At 54.5% G+C, this 13,480-nt stretch overlaps 1 protein-coding gene across 3 annotated transcripts in view; it reads left to right on the plus strand.

Annotated features, from left to right (window-relative positions):
- Positions 1–4,291: 4,291 nt before the first annotated feature.
- The window catches only part of PAX3 (paired box 3), a gene marked incomplete at both ends in the record, with an annotated part of 93,168 nt that continues 83,979 nt past the window's right edge, over positions 4,292–13,480 (plus strand). For 2 of the 3 annotated variants that reach the window (XM_082631565.1, XM_082631567.1), the window contains 4 exons: positions 4,292–4,376; positions 5,623–5,858; positions 7,224–7,353; positions 8,544–8,678. In XM_082631565.1, the coding sequence (XP_082487691.1) occupies positions 4,292–4,376; positions 5,623–5,858; positions 7,224–7,353; positions 8,544–8,678 (586 nt within the window). The remainder of the gene's footprint in view (positions 4,377–5,622; positions 5,859–7,223; positions 7,354–8,543; positions 8,679–13,480) is intronic. The other variant, XM_082631566.1, reaches the window with a different exon arrangement.

Below are 13,480 nucleotides of genomic sequence, written 5' to 3' on the forward strand. Positions count from 1 at the left end.
TACAGGGGCACCGCGGGGACAAAACCACTGCGGCTGGCCCACACCACATTTCAGTGCGATGCGCAGATCCTCATCCAGTCCCTAAATCCGACCCCATCCCGACTAATTTTCCAGTGGGGGAGAATAGCGGCGCCAAAGCTTTGGACAAACAACAGCTGGGGGCCTGATCACGGTCGCTAAGCCAGGCGCTGCGATGGGCCACGGGTTTAACCCCAGCAATCACCAATCTGGTATCCGGCCAAGAAGCGCGTGGTCAGGATCTGGCGTTTTGATTTCCTCCCGGTGAACGCGGGAAAACCTTTCCGCGGAATTGAGGGTTTCCCGTCGCGTTTGCTCGAACCTCGGACTGCGTCCTGAGTGATGCCTGCGACCCTGGGACGCATCCCCGCGAGGCTACACCCTCCAGATAAGGCACCCCCACCTCCAGTTCAGGGACATTATTTTACACAGCTCATAATTTCCTCCTAAGGCCTGTGTCTGGCTAGAATGAAGTGGTCTCTCTCCTCTTGGAGGCCCAAGAAGTCCGTGGGCCATGAAACGCTTGTGGCCTGGGGTCCACAAGTGCGGGGCTGTGGGCTGAAGGGTGTCACTTGGCCCAAAGCAGATTCCACTCAACCTGACTGGACGGCAGATCCACGCATCCAAGCTGGCGGGGAGGGAGGGACTTCTAGTGAACCGGGCATTCTCCCCACAGACTTGGAGGGGCAGCCGCTATCTATTTCACCTGAGGTGCCTCTGAAACTGGGGGCAGAGGAAGCAGCTGCAAGTTATTTTCCTTTTGGGGTCGAATTATCCTACTGTTGTCCTCAGGGCTCCAGTTTCATTTTGCAAGTGCACGTGCGGGTGGACACCACAGTTCCTTCACAGACCTGTGCTGGAGACTCTCCTGGCTGCTCTCTGGGTAATTGGTCAGTCTGAGGAAATGATACTGTCCCCCAAACCTGGGCTCAGGGCTGCAGGGCCAGGCGCCCGCCTTCCAAACCCCACTGCAGGGTTACTCCTTTGCCCGCGAGTGGAATGGGGACTCCAGGGCCCACAGGTTCCCGGCAGGGGAGGTGCCCTGGTGGAGATCCCCTTCCTGCTCCGGGGAGTCAGGTGTGGGTGTAGCTTCGGCTTCCAGAGAGACTTTGGAAAGAAGTAAGGGGAGGCCCAAGCTTCCGAGATAGGGAAGGAGTGGCTGGAGTGTAGAATCGGGTGCTTTCTTTGGAAACCAGTCTGGGAAATCGGGAACTACCCCGCCCTCCAGTGACCTGTTGGTCACCCCGCCTCCCCTCCCCGCCCCGCCTCCCCCTCCCCGCCCCTCCTGGTCTGGCCTGACTACGAGTGGGCACCACCGGCCAGGGAGTCTCAGCCAGCATCGCTGTCCTGGCCCTCCCAAGTCAGACCTCGGGGATACCAACCTCAGGGAATTTGGGGAATTCGGAAGTGACCCCGCAGCCCGACCGGCCCAGCTGCCAGGAGCCTGAGGATGCCCACCCACCCGTCTCTGGGTCTCCAGGGTCCTCTGGCTGCTGCCAGGCCGAGGAAGAGCCGAGTTAATCTTCTGGCTACATATATACCTCAGAGAGGTCTGGCAGGGGAGAGGCCAGCAAAGAGACTCCCGGGCTGCAGGCCGCCAGCCCCCCCTCCCCGCCCCCCCGCGCCCCCGTCTCCATTTGTACATTTTTATAGCAAGTGGTGGTCGGTTTATGGATGCGCCTACTGGATGGGCACCTATGGGCCCTCGGAAGAAATCCATTTCAACCTGCAGCACCTCCATTCAAAGGTCCTCCCGGCTCTACAATTGGGAGGATGCGAAACCCGGGAGAGCGAGTCTGCGGCAAGCGCATCCCTTCCCGCATCCGCGCGCTCTCGAGAGAGAGAACGCCCGGCGGGAGAGCACCGGGTCCATGGGGAGGGCTTGAAGACGTAGCCCTAGGCTCCCAAACAAATGAGACTCAGTCCTGGACGTTCTTTAAGCCCTCGTTGCCGCGGGTCCCAGGGTTCCTTTGAACTGTGAGTTGAGTCTGTATTTGCCCTCTTGAAACACACTTTGGGGTCTCCCTCCTTCAACAAGGACGGGTGACCCTAGAAAGTGCTCTGGCCGCTCCACTCAATCTTTGGAGACAGAAAACTTGGAAAAAGTCTAGCTTGAGAAGTAGCTTAGGAAACAGGACACAGGCTTTTGTGGCTCTCAAGTGTGCAAAAAGGAACTGAGAAAGTTGTCCCCTTGACAAATTGAATCATTTTATGTAAAACCAGGTTAAACAGGGCTGCATTCTAAGCAGTGTCCCTCCTGTGTACTATGAATGCACGTGGGGCCCTCCCCACTTGGGTGGGTGAGGGCATGTCCAGACTTTTTCTGGTGTCTCCAGAGGCTGGTCTCCCCTTGCTCAGAGGGTCAACCAAACCTTTTTACTTTGGGCAGAGCTGAAAGCTGCCTGCTTTTCCCACTTGCGAGTGGATTTTTGAAGAGCCAACTCGCAGTCGGTTGAGCAGCTATACTCCCCCCTCCATCTTGCCTTCTTAGTTTGCCTTAATTAGGGGGTGGGGAGTTGGGTTTGGGGGCCCGAGTTCATGTAAAAACTGTCAACTGAGTTAAGGGAAAGGGGAAGGAGAGAGAGGGTGGAGAACTCCAGTGCAGAAAAAATTCAAAAATCGTAAAAGGAAAAGGGGGAACTTGAAGCCCAGAAGTCATTGTTTCCTTTATTTCAAAGGGAAAAACCTGCCTGATTCTCATCCTTTTGATTGATTAAGGCCCTGAATACCTCGCAGGCCCCGAGTGACAGTCCTTGAATAGACTCGAGCGAATAAAGTGCAGTGCTGAGCGCGGGGCTGGCACTCGGGGGTGTAAAGGAGGCGAGTTCGCTGGCACTTACCAAGTTATAAATAAAAGGCTATGCACAATAGCACCTTCTCTAAGGACAGACAGTCTTTACAACACTCCTGGCGTCATATCCTGCTGGGGACACTTCAGCTCCTAGCCAAGACTTTGCTCCTTTTATTTTTCCAGCAGTTTAGTCTGAATACCATAATAAATTCCTGAGAACAAATGCTGCAGCCGGGCAAAACTTTAACATATAGATGCATTCCCCAATGCCAAAGCATTGGGAAATCTATACCTCCAGATTTAGAGCTGGGGCTTCCTAGAGAAGGTTTTTTAATCAAGAAGAGGAGACCTTTTTCTTTCTCCTCCCTTCCCCAGGCTTCAACCAACCAGTACTGGGGCCTCCAGCCACTACCTAAGCTTCACACCATCCCTGCCCCCAGACTGTGAAGACAAAAGAACTTATCAGCACACTCTGGACTCTTCCTGAGAGGAACCTCATAGGGAAGACCCTCATAATAAGCCTATGCCAAGGGGCATGGACCAGAGGAAGGAAGACTAAAGATGACTGGGGGCTCCAATGCCTTCTTATTGTAATTGCACCCCCTTCATTGGCAAGTAAGCCAAGAAAAATGGGCGCAAGGCAGAGCCGCAGGGAGAAGAACAGAGACATAGAGACACACAGAGAGAGAGAATGAGAGGAAGAGTCAGAGACAGAGAAAGACACACAGAGATACACACCGAGAGATAAGGAGACGGAGAAATAGAAAGTCAAGGAGAGAGACACACATAGAGTGACAGACAGACAGACGCGGACCCCTCTCCAGTCTCAGCAGCTGCCATCTCCCTCGGACTGTCTCTCCCTGTTTCCGTGGGTGTACCCTTCTCTTCCCGGGGAAGAGGCGCAGCGCAGGTTCCTCTCCGGGCCTGCCGAGGCTTCGGCGCCGCCGGGGATGGGAAGAGAAAGTGGCCGCTGTCGCCCAATCAGCGCGTGTCTCCGCCACCCGGGACGGTCTCCCCGTCGGCCAATCGCAGCTCAGGGCTCCTGACCAAGCTTTGGGTGAAAGAACTAATAAATGCTCCCGAGCCCGGATCCCCGCACTCGGTGTCACGACGGGAGGAGACTCAGGCCGGCCGCGCACCGCCCCCGGCCCCCCCGCCTCGGCTCGTCGCGGCGCTCCGAGCCCCCTCCCCAGCGCTCCCAGCCGCGGGGCCGCTCGCCCAGCTTCTCAACAAACTTTTCCGCCCTGGGCTCGGGATCCTGGACTCTGGGCCCTCCCTGCCCGCCCCTTTCCCCGGTTCCACCTCGAGCCTCTCTTTGGACTAGGAGCGAGCAACCCCCTCCCCGTGTCCCTCCTCTCGCTCCAGTCTTTTTGGGGAGGGGCTCTCCACGCTTGGGGGAGTTGCCGAGGGTCACCAGCGCCTCTCTCGTCTTTCTATTTCGCCTTCACCTGGATATAATTTCCAAGCGGCGCTGTCCCCAGGATGACCACACTGGCCGGAGCTGTGCCCAGGATGATGCGGCCGGGCCCTGGGCAGAACTACCCGCGCAGCGGGTTCCCGCTGGAAGGTAAGAAAGGGCCTCAGCGCCGCCCAGATCCCGGGGCCGCGGCGGGGCTGCTCCACCCAGCCCCGGGTCTCCACAGACTCCTTTGGCGCGTCCAGGAGCCCATTCCCGGGGTACCCCCGCCCCAGGAGGGAACGGTCGGGCGAGATCCCGACTCGATTTTCTCTGGGCAAACGAAGCGCCCTTCTCTCAACTCCACGCGGAGCTTGGCCGTCAGGCCTGCTCCTGGGCTGTTCCGCTTTCCTCTGTTGTTTTGGAAATGCCGTGGTGGGGAGAGGATCAGGCGGCTTCTGAGCACCAGAAAGCGACTCCTCAGCATTTTGTCCACCCGAAGGCATCTCAAAACTGTCTCGGTTGCTCCCATGTTTGCTAAACTTTTGTTAATTCCGGAAGGAATTTCTTGCCGCGGCAAAGTTGTGGTGGAGTTTGGAAAATGTAGTATTGATTCATTAATTAGAATTCCATTCATCTCCAGCGGCATCTCGAAGTTTCCACCACCTGTTTGGGGAACTGCCTTTCAGTTAGCCTGAAGGTTCTGGAATCCCAGGGAGGCAAGAGGATTTGCAAGCCCGAAACTTTCTACACAATTGGCGAGGTTGAGGCGCCCGAGCCGGGATGCTGACCGGGTGGCGCCTAGCCTTGGCCCTCGGTCCAGAGTAGGATGTAATATCCAGGGCACCAGCGGAGGCGAGGGGACCTGCGAGCAGACCCAACTGTCGCCTCTGTCCCGAGGTGTAACAGGTGACACGTACTGACACCTGCGGCTTGCTTTCAGGACCCTCTTTGACCTTTGGCTGCGGGCCTCTTAGCCAGAAACCCGAAGGGCTGTCAGCTCCTCCAACTGCCCTAGAAAGAAAGCTGCCCCAATTAGACAGGGTTTAGTGCGACTTCGAGAAGGCCTGGGTGAACATCCTTCTGCCAGGAGGCTGTTCCAGCCTCAGAGTCTTCCCGCACAAGTTGTCCCCTTTCCTGGGCCCAAAGGGAAGACAATTTCACTGGAGCGAGTTATTTTGCCCTGGTTGTTCCCTTCACACAAGATTATGTGCCCCTGAATTGCTTAATAATTTGAACAAGTGTAGTTGAAACAGGGTCTGGGGCTGGGAGCCTGAATGGAGCAGTTTCGGTGTTGAGGCTGTAACATGGCGATTGGCCAGAGGAGTGAGAAATTAGGTGGGTTCATCTTTTGGGCTGCTCTCTGCTCTCCCGAAATGACGTTCTGTGCGTCTCTCTCTTCGCCTTCTGCTCTCAGTGTCCACCCCCCTCGGCCAGGGCCGGGTCAACCAACTTGGCGGTGTATTTATCAACGGCAGGCCACTACCCAACCACATCCGTCACAAGATCGTGGAGATGGCCCACCATGGCATCCGGCCCTGTGTCATCTCCCGCCAGCTGCGTGTGTCCCACGGCTGTGTCTCTAAGATCCTGTGTAGATATCAGGAGACAGGCTCCATCCGTCCCGGCGCCATCGGTGGCAGCAAGCCCAAGGTGAGCGCGTGGTCCTGGCCCTGGAGGCCTCCTGCCTTCAGTGTCCCGAGTTAGGGAAGAATGGGCAGGGGGCAAGGATGGCCATCTGGGGCTTTCTGAGGAGTTTTTCTAAATCTGAGAAGGTGTGTGTGTGAGTGTGTGTGTGTGTGTGTGTGTGTGTGTGTGTGTGTATTGGGGGTTGAAGGGAAGTGGCTAGAGTGCTGTCTTAGCTGGCGCTCCTTGATAAATGCTAAGGAAAAACTCCAGCCTTTTTGCAAAGGTGATAAAGCATTTGTTTTTTATGCCTCAGAGTCCTGGAATCCCCATCAAATTATTTTAATAGGCAAACACCCAAAGTGTGCAAGCTGTATGTGGCCACCTGTTGCTGCTTTCTTCCCCAAGCATCATCCCAGCTCCCAGCCACTGCACTGCCTTTTCCAAAACTAATCCAAGGAGCCACTTTTGGTTTTTAATGGTTTCTCTCCCAACTCCCATCCCCAGTCGCCTCCAGTCCAAATTGTCTTCAAGGAGTCAAAAGCCAGGGTGATTTGTTTTCTTTGTAATGAGCCAATGACTTGGCTTTTAAAAGGTACTTTGGTGCTATCCTCAAATTATTTTGGTTCTCCTTAAAAAAGGAAAGAGAATCACACTGGCTACGGCTGAGTGGGAGGGGATTGTATACGGTCTGCCTTTTCTTCTGGATGTGGGGAAAATCCAATATAATTTTCTAGTTGCCACAGGGCAAAACCAAAAGGAGGGTTCTGGTAAACTGAAGACTTCCAGACAACCGCCTCCCCTCCTGCCATGCCAGCCCCCTTTGCAACCTCTCTAAGAATCTCTGGAAACTCTTTTTTATTGGGAAAAAAAGAGCCAGTCTCTAAAATTATCCATATTTGCTATCCTCTCTAATTTTTAAAAAACCTGGACACTCACCTTTTGCGTTTCATTTTGGTCTTCACCTTAGCTAAAATCTTGTGCTTCTTTGGAAAGGCCCAAGTTGCAGATCTAACTTGATTTTTCTGCTCCTCTTTCAAGCATTCCTTTTTTAGTTTCGTTTTCGTGTTGGTTCAGTGTAAGGGGTTGCCTTTCTTTATTTCCATGGATCAGAAAGTACACCCCTTCCAATATGTCATACCTCTTCTTATTTTAAGCCGATTGAGGGGCTGATCTGGGGAGAAGAGTTCCCAGGCTGCTTCCGGGTGGGATGGTTTCCTCTCTGCCCCTTTCTAAAGTACACTGCCCCAGAGAGCAGGGGTCCTTTTGCTAAGCAGAGGGACCTTCCCAGGGGGTGCAAGAAGGAGCGTCGCTCCAGGCCCGAGGCGGTGCGGCCGCCACATCTGGCCCAGAGGACTGGGTACCAACGCCTGCCTGCCTGTTCTCTTAAAGCAGGTGACAACGCCTGACGTGGAGAAGAAAATTGAGGAATACAAAAGAGAGAACCCGGGCATGTTCAGCTGGGAAATTCGAGACAAATTACTGAAGGACGCGGTCTGTGACCGAAACACCGTACCCTCAGGTACCAGGCTCATTAACGTCTTCCTGGGGCAAGGCGTGAGTCGCTATTATCCGGGCGGGCCATCTGAACCATCATCACCCCAATGATCGATCTGGGCGATCGGAAGACGGCCCCTCCCAGGGCTCTGAAATATTTACGAGCTAGACGTTTTTGGCATTTTATGGAGGGAGTGATGAGCTGCTTGTCCTGGGGGTGAGAGACCGCCGCTGAGGGCTCCCCAAAGAGGATTTCTGTCGAAGAGGCAGGGCAGGAAGCGCGAGGCGGAGGCCAAGCGTTTATTAATATTGATGTTCCCTCTTAAAAAGAAACAAATGTTTTGGTAATCCTAACCGAAGGGAGATGGGGCCGCGCCAACCGAGACTTCACCGTGCGCGCCAAGGAGGGGAGGCTTCGGCAACGGCCGGGATTTTTTCCCGAGAGTCCCAGGGCCCATCCGGCGCCCCCGGCGGCCAGGGGGAGGCGGAGGGAGAAGAGGGGCGAGTGCAAGCGAGGGCGAGGGCGCGCGGGTTTGTTTTTAATTAAAAGGAAACTCCCTTTTCCCCCCTGCGAGAACGAGATGTTTCGGAGCATGGATTTGTTTACCAGACTGGAATCTGGAAAAAATAAATGGGGGAGAGTGCATTTTCTTTTGACTTTTACAATAGGAAACGATCCTGCAGTTGAAATTTAAACCCTTTATGGCCTCAAAAAAAAAAAAAGAAAGAAAGAAAGAAAGAAAAAAGAAAAACGTTGAATTGCAGGGGACGGGTCCTCTCTGGTTCTTCCTGCCTTTACCGCGAACCGCGGGGCGCAATGCCTTGAGGTTGAGGCGGTGCAGTGTGGCTGGCGCGAGAAATCTCTTAGATTGGAGACCTAGAGACCCGTCTGTGGAGTCTAGGAGGGAAACTTCCTACTGGGGAGAGCGGACCGAGACCGCGGTTCCCGGCCCTAACCTGGAGGTGCGAGCTTTCCAGGCTCCCGGCTCGCTGTCCCTAGAGGCCGATTATGCGATGGGGGGTATGCGTGGGAGGGTGAGGGGTGGGTGCAGAAGGACGAGGATGCCCAAAGACGCCGGAGGAGGCAGAAGCAAGCTGTGCAGGGCGGGCCTTCTAGGCCCCCCACCCGTACCCCGACCGGGGGCCGGGGGACCCGTTGCAGCGCGGCCCTGCACGTCTCAGTCGTAAGCGCCCCCTTCCTCCTTCCGCCCCCAGTGAGTTCCATCAGCCGCATCCTGAGGAGTAAATTCGGGAAAGGCGAGGAGGAGGAGGCCGACCTGGAAAGGAAGGAGGCGGAGGAGAGTGAGAAGAAGGCGAAACACAGCATCGACGGCATCCTGAGCGAACGAGGTAAGCGGCGGCGCGCTGGGCGGCGCCCTGGGGACCGGCGCCTCCCCGGACTCCGCGATCTGACGTTGGGGTCCTGAGGGCGGCGCGGCGCCGCTCGTGTCAAGGTCCCTTCTCGCTCATGTCCCCTGCACCCGGGTAAGAGCGTTCAAGTGAAAGACCAGAGACGACGCACTTACAGTGAACACAAAAATCTTTTCTTTTCTTTTTTCCTTCTATCTTTAAACCTTTCCTCCACACCACTCGCAGCCCCACGGAAGGCAGACCTGCAAATTGCAGTCTGGGTGCGGGGCCACCCTGCTGCCCTCTGGGGTACGGGACTGGGCGTCTCTGAGCGGTTGTGAGGCTGGGGGCAGTCCGTGAGCCTCCGGAGGTTAAAGGAACTTTTTCCGCCCTTAGGAAAGGCCCGGGTCTCCAAAGGGGTTTCCACATCAGAGGAGGGGGGCGCAGAGAGGGAGAGAGGGAGAGGGACGGGAACGAGGACAAGAGAGAGAGAGAGACTCAAAACTCTTTAAGGTAGTGAGGTCCCAAGGTTGCAACACATTGATTGCCTTATAAATGTATATCTGTAAGTTGGCTGTTTTTTTTGTCTGTTTTAAATTGGTTTTCAAATGCGGTAGGGTTTGAGCTGTGCGTGTCTGGGAAGTAAAACAAGCCTAAGCTCTGGGTTACAAACCGAGGGGCTCTGGGTTCTTGGGCTCGCAATGCCGGCACCCTTTCTCCGCCCAGGGGTGCGGACCATTGTCTTCTTGTTGGCTGCGATCTGTCAGCCTCAAGAGGAAATCTCCCCCGCGGAGTCATAAGTGCAGCCGGCGGGTTGTCTTCAGACTCTAAAGGTACGCCCACTCCCACAAAAGAAAGCCAACCCCGTGGGAGTTGAACCTGGAAGGGTTCACGGCAGCAGGAGAGTCTCAGCCGTTTTGCGTCTCAGCACTTTTGGCCTTGGGGATGGTTGCGCCTCCTCCAAAGCGCAAAGGGCCGGGAGTTGCCAGGTGACCCCCTCCCCCATGCGTGGCGTTCCCTTGCCCGGGGCCGGGACTTCGTTGGGCTGAGTTGACTTTTGAGTTGCCCTAGAAGGGCAGGCGGCTCTCCAGGTGGGCTTGGAGCGGTCACCCACTTCGACCAGCTGGGCCTGAGCCCTCAGCCGGTGGCATCCAGGGTAGGACTGTGGGTCGGGAAAGTGGTCGCTTCTTCTACCTTCATCGCTCAGCTCCGGGGGCGGACCGCTGGCCCTCCGGAGCGGCAGCTTTACAAATCAATGCAAACTCTGTACACAACCTCGAAGGGACCCAGATTTCAATGTTATAAATCCGAACCACAGATTTCAGCGATAAACAGGTGCCTAGAAGCCCCGGCACACACAGGCAATCAAGAAAAGACACCAAAACCCATGGCAGGTTGGGCAGGGGAGATACATGTGCTGTTGCTTCCCTCCTTCTAAAGCAGGGGCCTCACATGGACTCAGTTTAAGCCCTTCCTTTTGGAGGGGTGCGTTTCTGCCCTGGTCTCTGAGAAGACACCCAGCTTTTATTCTAGGTCTAGATGCATCATGGAGGTGCTGGGGAGGGAGGAAGGCAAGAAACCAGCCAACCCCAAACCTAACGGGGCCCTGCAGGCAGCGGGGCAATGAGCCCAGAGGGTAGGAGAGGCTTGCGAAGGGGGGGTGAAGGGTGGCAAGGCTTTGCTACTTGTTGCTGGAGGCGCCTGCTCCGCAGCTCGACAGCTCCCTCTCAGCACCGGCAACCGAGGCCCAGGAGACAAAACGCCCCAAATGAGCTGGTCAAACATTTGTACAACTTTTCCAGCTTTTACAAAGAAGGCCTTCTCTACACAATCTACACTTGGAGATGAACTTGGGAGACAAAGCCTGGAGAGTCCATTGAAACTCACACTTTAGCTCGGCCCAGACAAAGCTCCGGCTCGCAGCAGCTTGATGTGAACAAAGGAAGGCAACCTTTTTATAATTCAGGGAGAAAAGAAGAGAAAACAGCCCCACAAAGGGCCGAGAATAGACATTATGGGCTTGCAATGAGGGATGAATTATTCAATGAGCCCCAATAGCTGCTGCGCCAGGAAGTTTTATGGACTTTCCAGCGTGGAAAAAGTGGCCATTTCACCTACAAAATGTTTCTAGTCTTTTGGGCCGTCTAGCTGGGCCCGCTGCCATTCAAGGGCAATTGCTACCATTTTTAAAATCAGAGTATTCTCCCCAGAGGGGGCTGAACCGTTGAAAACACACACATACACACAACTTGGAGGCTGAAGTCTAATTTAATTTGGGGTTGTCAGGGAAGATGCAGCGTCAGTCTCTTCAGTGCCTCTAGCTCCCTTTCCAGATGAGCCCTGGAGGACAAGAAGGGCCCAGAGAAAGGACAGAGTGGAGTGTAGTTTGAAGGGAAGTTTAGAAACCTCAAAAAATAAAAAAAATTCCCTCTATCCTTTGGGCCGCAAAAGTCCCAGGCTGCCCCGCTTGGAAAATAGACTGAAAGTTGATAAAGGGCTCTGAGCTCCCAGGCCGGGCAGGAGGAGCCTGGCTGAGGAGGGACGTTTAGGTGTCATGATCAGGGCGGTGCGCTCTCTCTGGAGGTTCCAGCTTCCTTTCCGGCCTGCCGGATGTTTCTGAGACTGGCTTTCCCGAGTACCTCTCTCTACTTGTCAGAGACTGGGACACAGGGAGAGAGGTACCCCGAAAGAGGTCAGAACGGCCCTCGTTTTCCTCTCCAGGGTCTTGTCCTTTCTTCTGGATGGCCTCTTTCACCTTCCCAACTTTGCCGTGATCCTCGCTTCGGGCCGACGCGGGGCGCTCAGGCCCGTGCGCCCTAGGCGCGCAATAGATGCTGTGCGCCCCTCCTGGATCTTTGCTTCCAGCTCTTTTGCCAGGATGGAAGGAGAGGGTAGGGCAACCAGGAACACCCCCCCCCCAGCACCCTCCTCATCTCTCGCCCTCCCCCCTCCCCACACACCCTTCCTCTCCCCAAGAGCCGAGCAGGCGCAGCGGTAGGAACCTAGCCCCGGTCGCGGCAACCGGGGCTGTGGGCACGGCCCGCGCTGCGGCCACTCAATAGGCGTCTCTGTTCCTCCCCCGGCGCTGCGGAGCTGGCCCGCGGGCGCCGCCACAATGGGCCGGCCCCCACTCCTGCGCCCTGCGCCCTGCGCCAAAGCGCCGCGCCGCCCCCTCCCCTGCGCTCCGGCCGGCTCGAAGCTTAGCTCGCCGGGCTGCAGCCGACTCAATTGCCTCCTTTATGTCCTTCTCACTTTCATCTAGACACAGCCCGCCTCCCCCGCCCTCTTCTTCTCCTCTTTTTTCCCCCTTCCTTGCCTGAGGCTCACATTAGTGAAATTTCTGCAGCCTCCCCCCATTTTTTTCTTATTTTAAAGAAAGCCCTTAACACAAAAGCAGTGACTAATCAATAGAAACTGCTCCTTCATCAACTCCTCCTCCTCCAGCGGCAGCAGCAGCAGGGTGACGCTTTTCCTGTTTGTGAGTTTTGGGAAACATTTTTGCTTTGTGCCGTAATGGAATTAGAGCACAGATGAGGACTGTAAATGGACACGCGACTGCAAGACTCTCGCTTAAATATTTAGATGCAAAGTTACAATTACTGACTTGTTGCTGCGGCTTTGAAGTGGCAGCTCGGGAGTGCAGGGGGAGAGAGGCCAGATTGCCAAATTGATGTTTTGATTGGGGCTGGAGATACACTTTCATAGGACTTTACCCCTTTTAAGAATCACCAGTGAGCGTGGGAGGTTTGCAACAATTTCAAAGATTGAGCCAAGAGACCCCAAGCATAGGTAGGTTGGAGCTTACCCTCCTTTTTTTTTGAACGCTCCCTTTCAATTTGATGTTTACGAAAAACAGTGCTTTTTTTCTTTTTTTAATTTGAGAAAGTAAAGGTGACAAAAGTTTTGCTTGAGCTTGTAAACTTAGGAGCTTTTCTAAAATTAACGAGGACGGCATCAACTTTTCAGCGGGACATAAGATTAAGCAATTAAAAACGTACAGAAGTTTTAAAAGTCCTGGAACTATTTCGTTTCCAGTGGAATCATGAAAAGAACATTTTATCATTAACGGGAGTGCTACTGACATCGAGGGGAGCGGAAGGCCGTTTCTTCCCTCACCCGCCCCCCCGGACCCCCCCCCCCAAGCCTTCAAGTTAGCAGGGAAGGACATTTTGGCGCGAGGCAAAGGGCGGGGAACAGGCGGGGGCGGGGGAGGGAGGAACTTTCCCACAGATTAAAATCACGGGCTATAGGATCTTAGGTTTGTGGCATCGGAACCTTTATTAAAGTGGACGGCCCACTCTCCGAGTCCATTTGTCAGAATCACGAATTTGACCCCAATGTCGTCTCTGGTCTTTGGGGTTAAATTTCATGTTTTCTGAAGCCCTTACAATACTCAACAAGGAAATATCACCCGTTTAAAAATGTATTGGAAATATCAAAACTTGCATTAAATTAAAACACCTCGCTGTGTTCTTTTCAAGGAGATAACGGTAACGATTTTCCTGTTGGACCGATTTGAAAGGAAACACCCGAGTTCGGATCGTAGTTTTATTTTTCGAGGGTTTGTTTTGTTTGGTTGACGGCTGTAGGCTCACTTTCTAGTCTTATTGAAAACATGCAGATTTTCTAACTAATGCTTGAAATTGTATGTTTATTTTGAAGTTTGATTTGCTTGTTGATAGCACCGGAGCGGGGACGTAGGGGCTTCACGTGGGTAATAATTACTGAAGGGTCATTTAAGAGTCCCCAGGGCTGTGCAGTAAAAGCCATCGGCGCGGTGAGGTGGAACCAGCAAGGGCGCG

The sequence above is a fragment of the Mesoplodon mirus genome (assembly GCF_964341445.2).
Source record: "Mesoplodon mirus genome assembly, chromosome: 8".
Lineage (NCBI taxonomy): Eukaryota > Metazoa > Chordata > Mammalia > Artiodactyla > Ziphiidae > Mesoplodon > Mesoplodon mirus.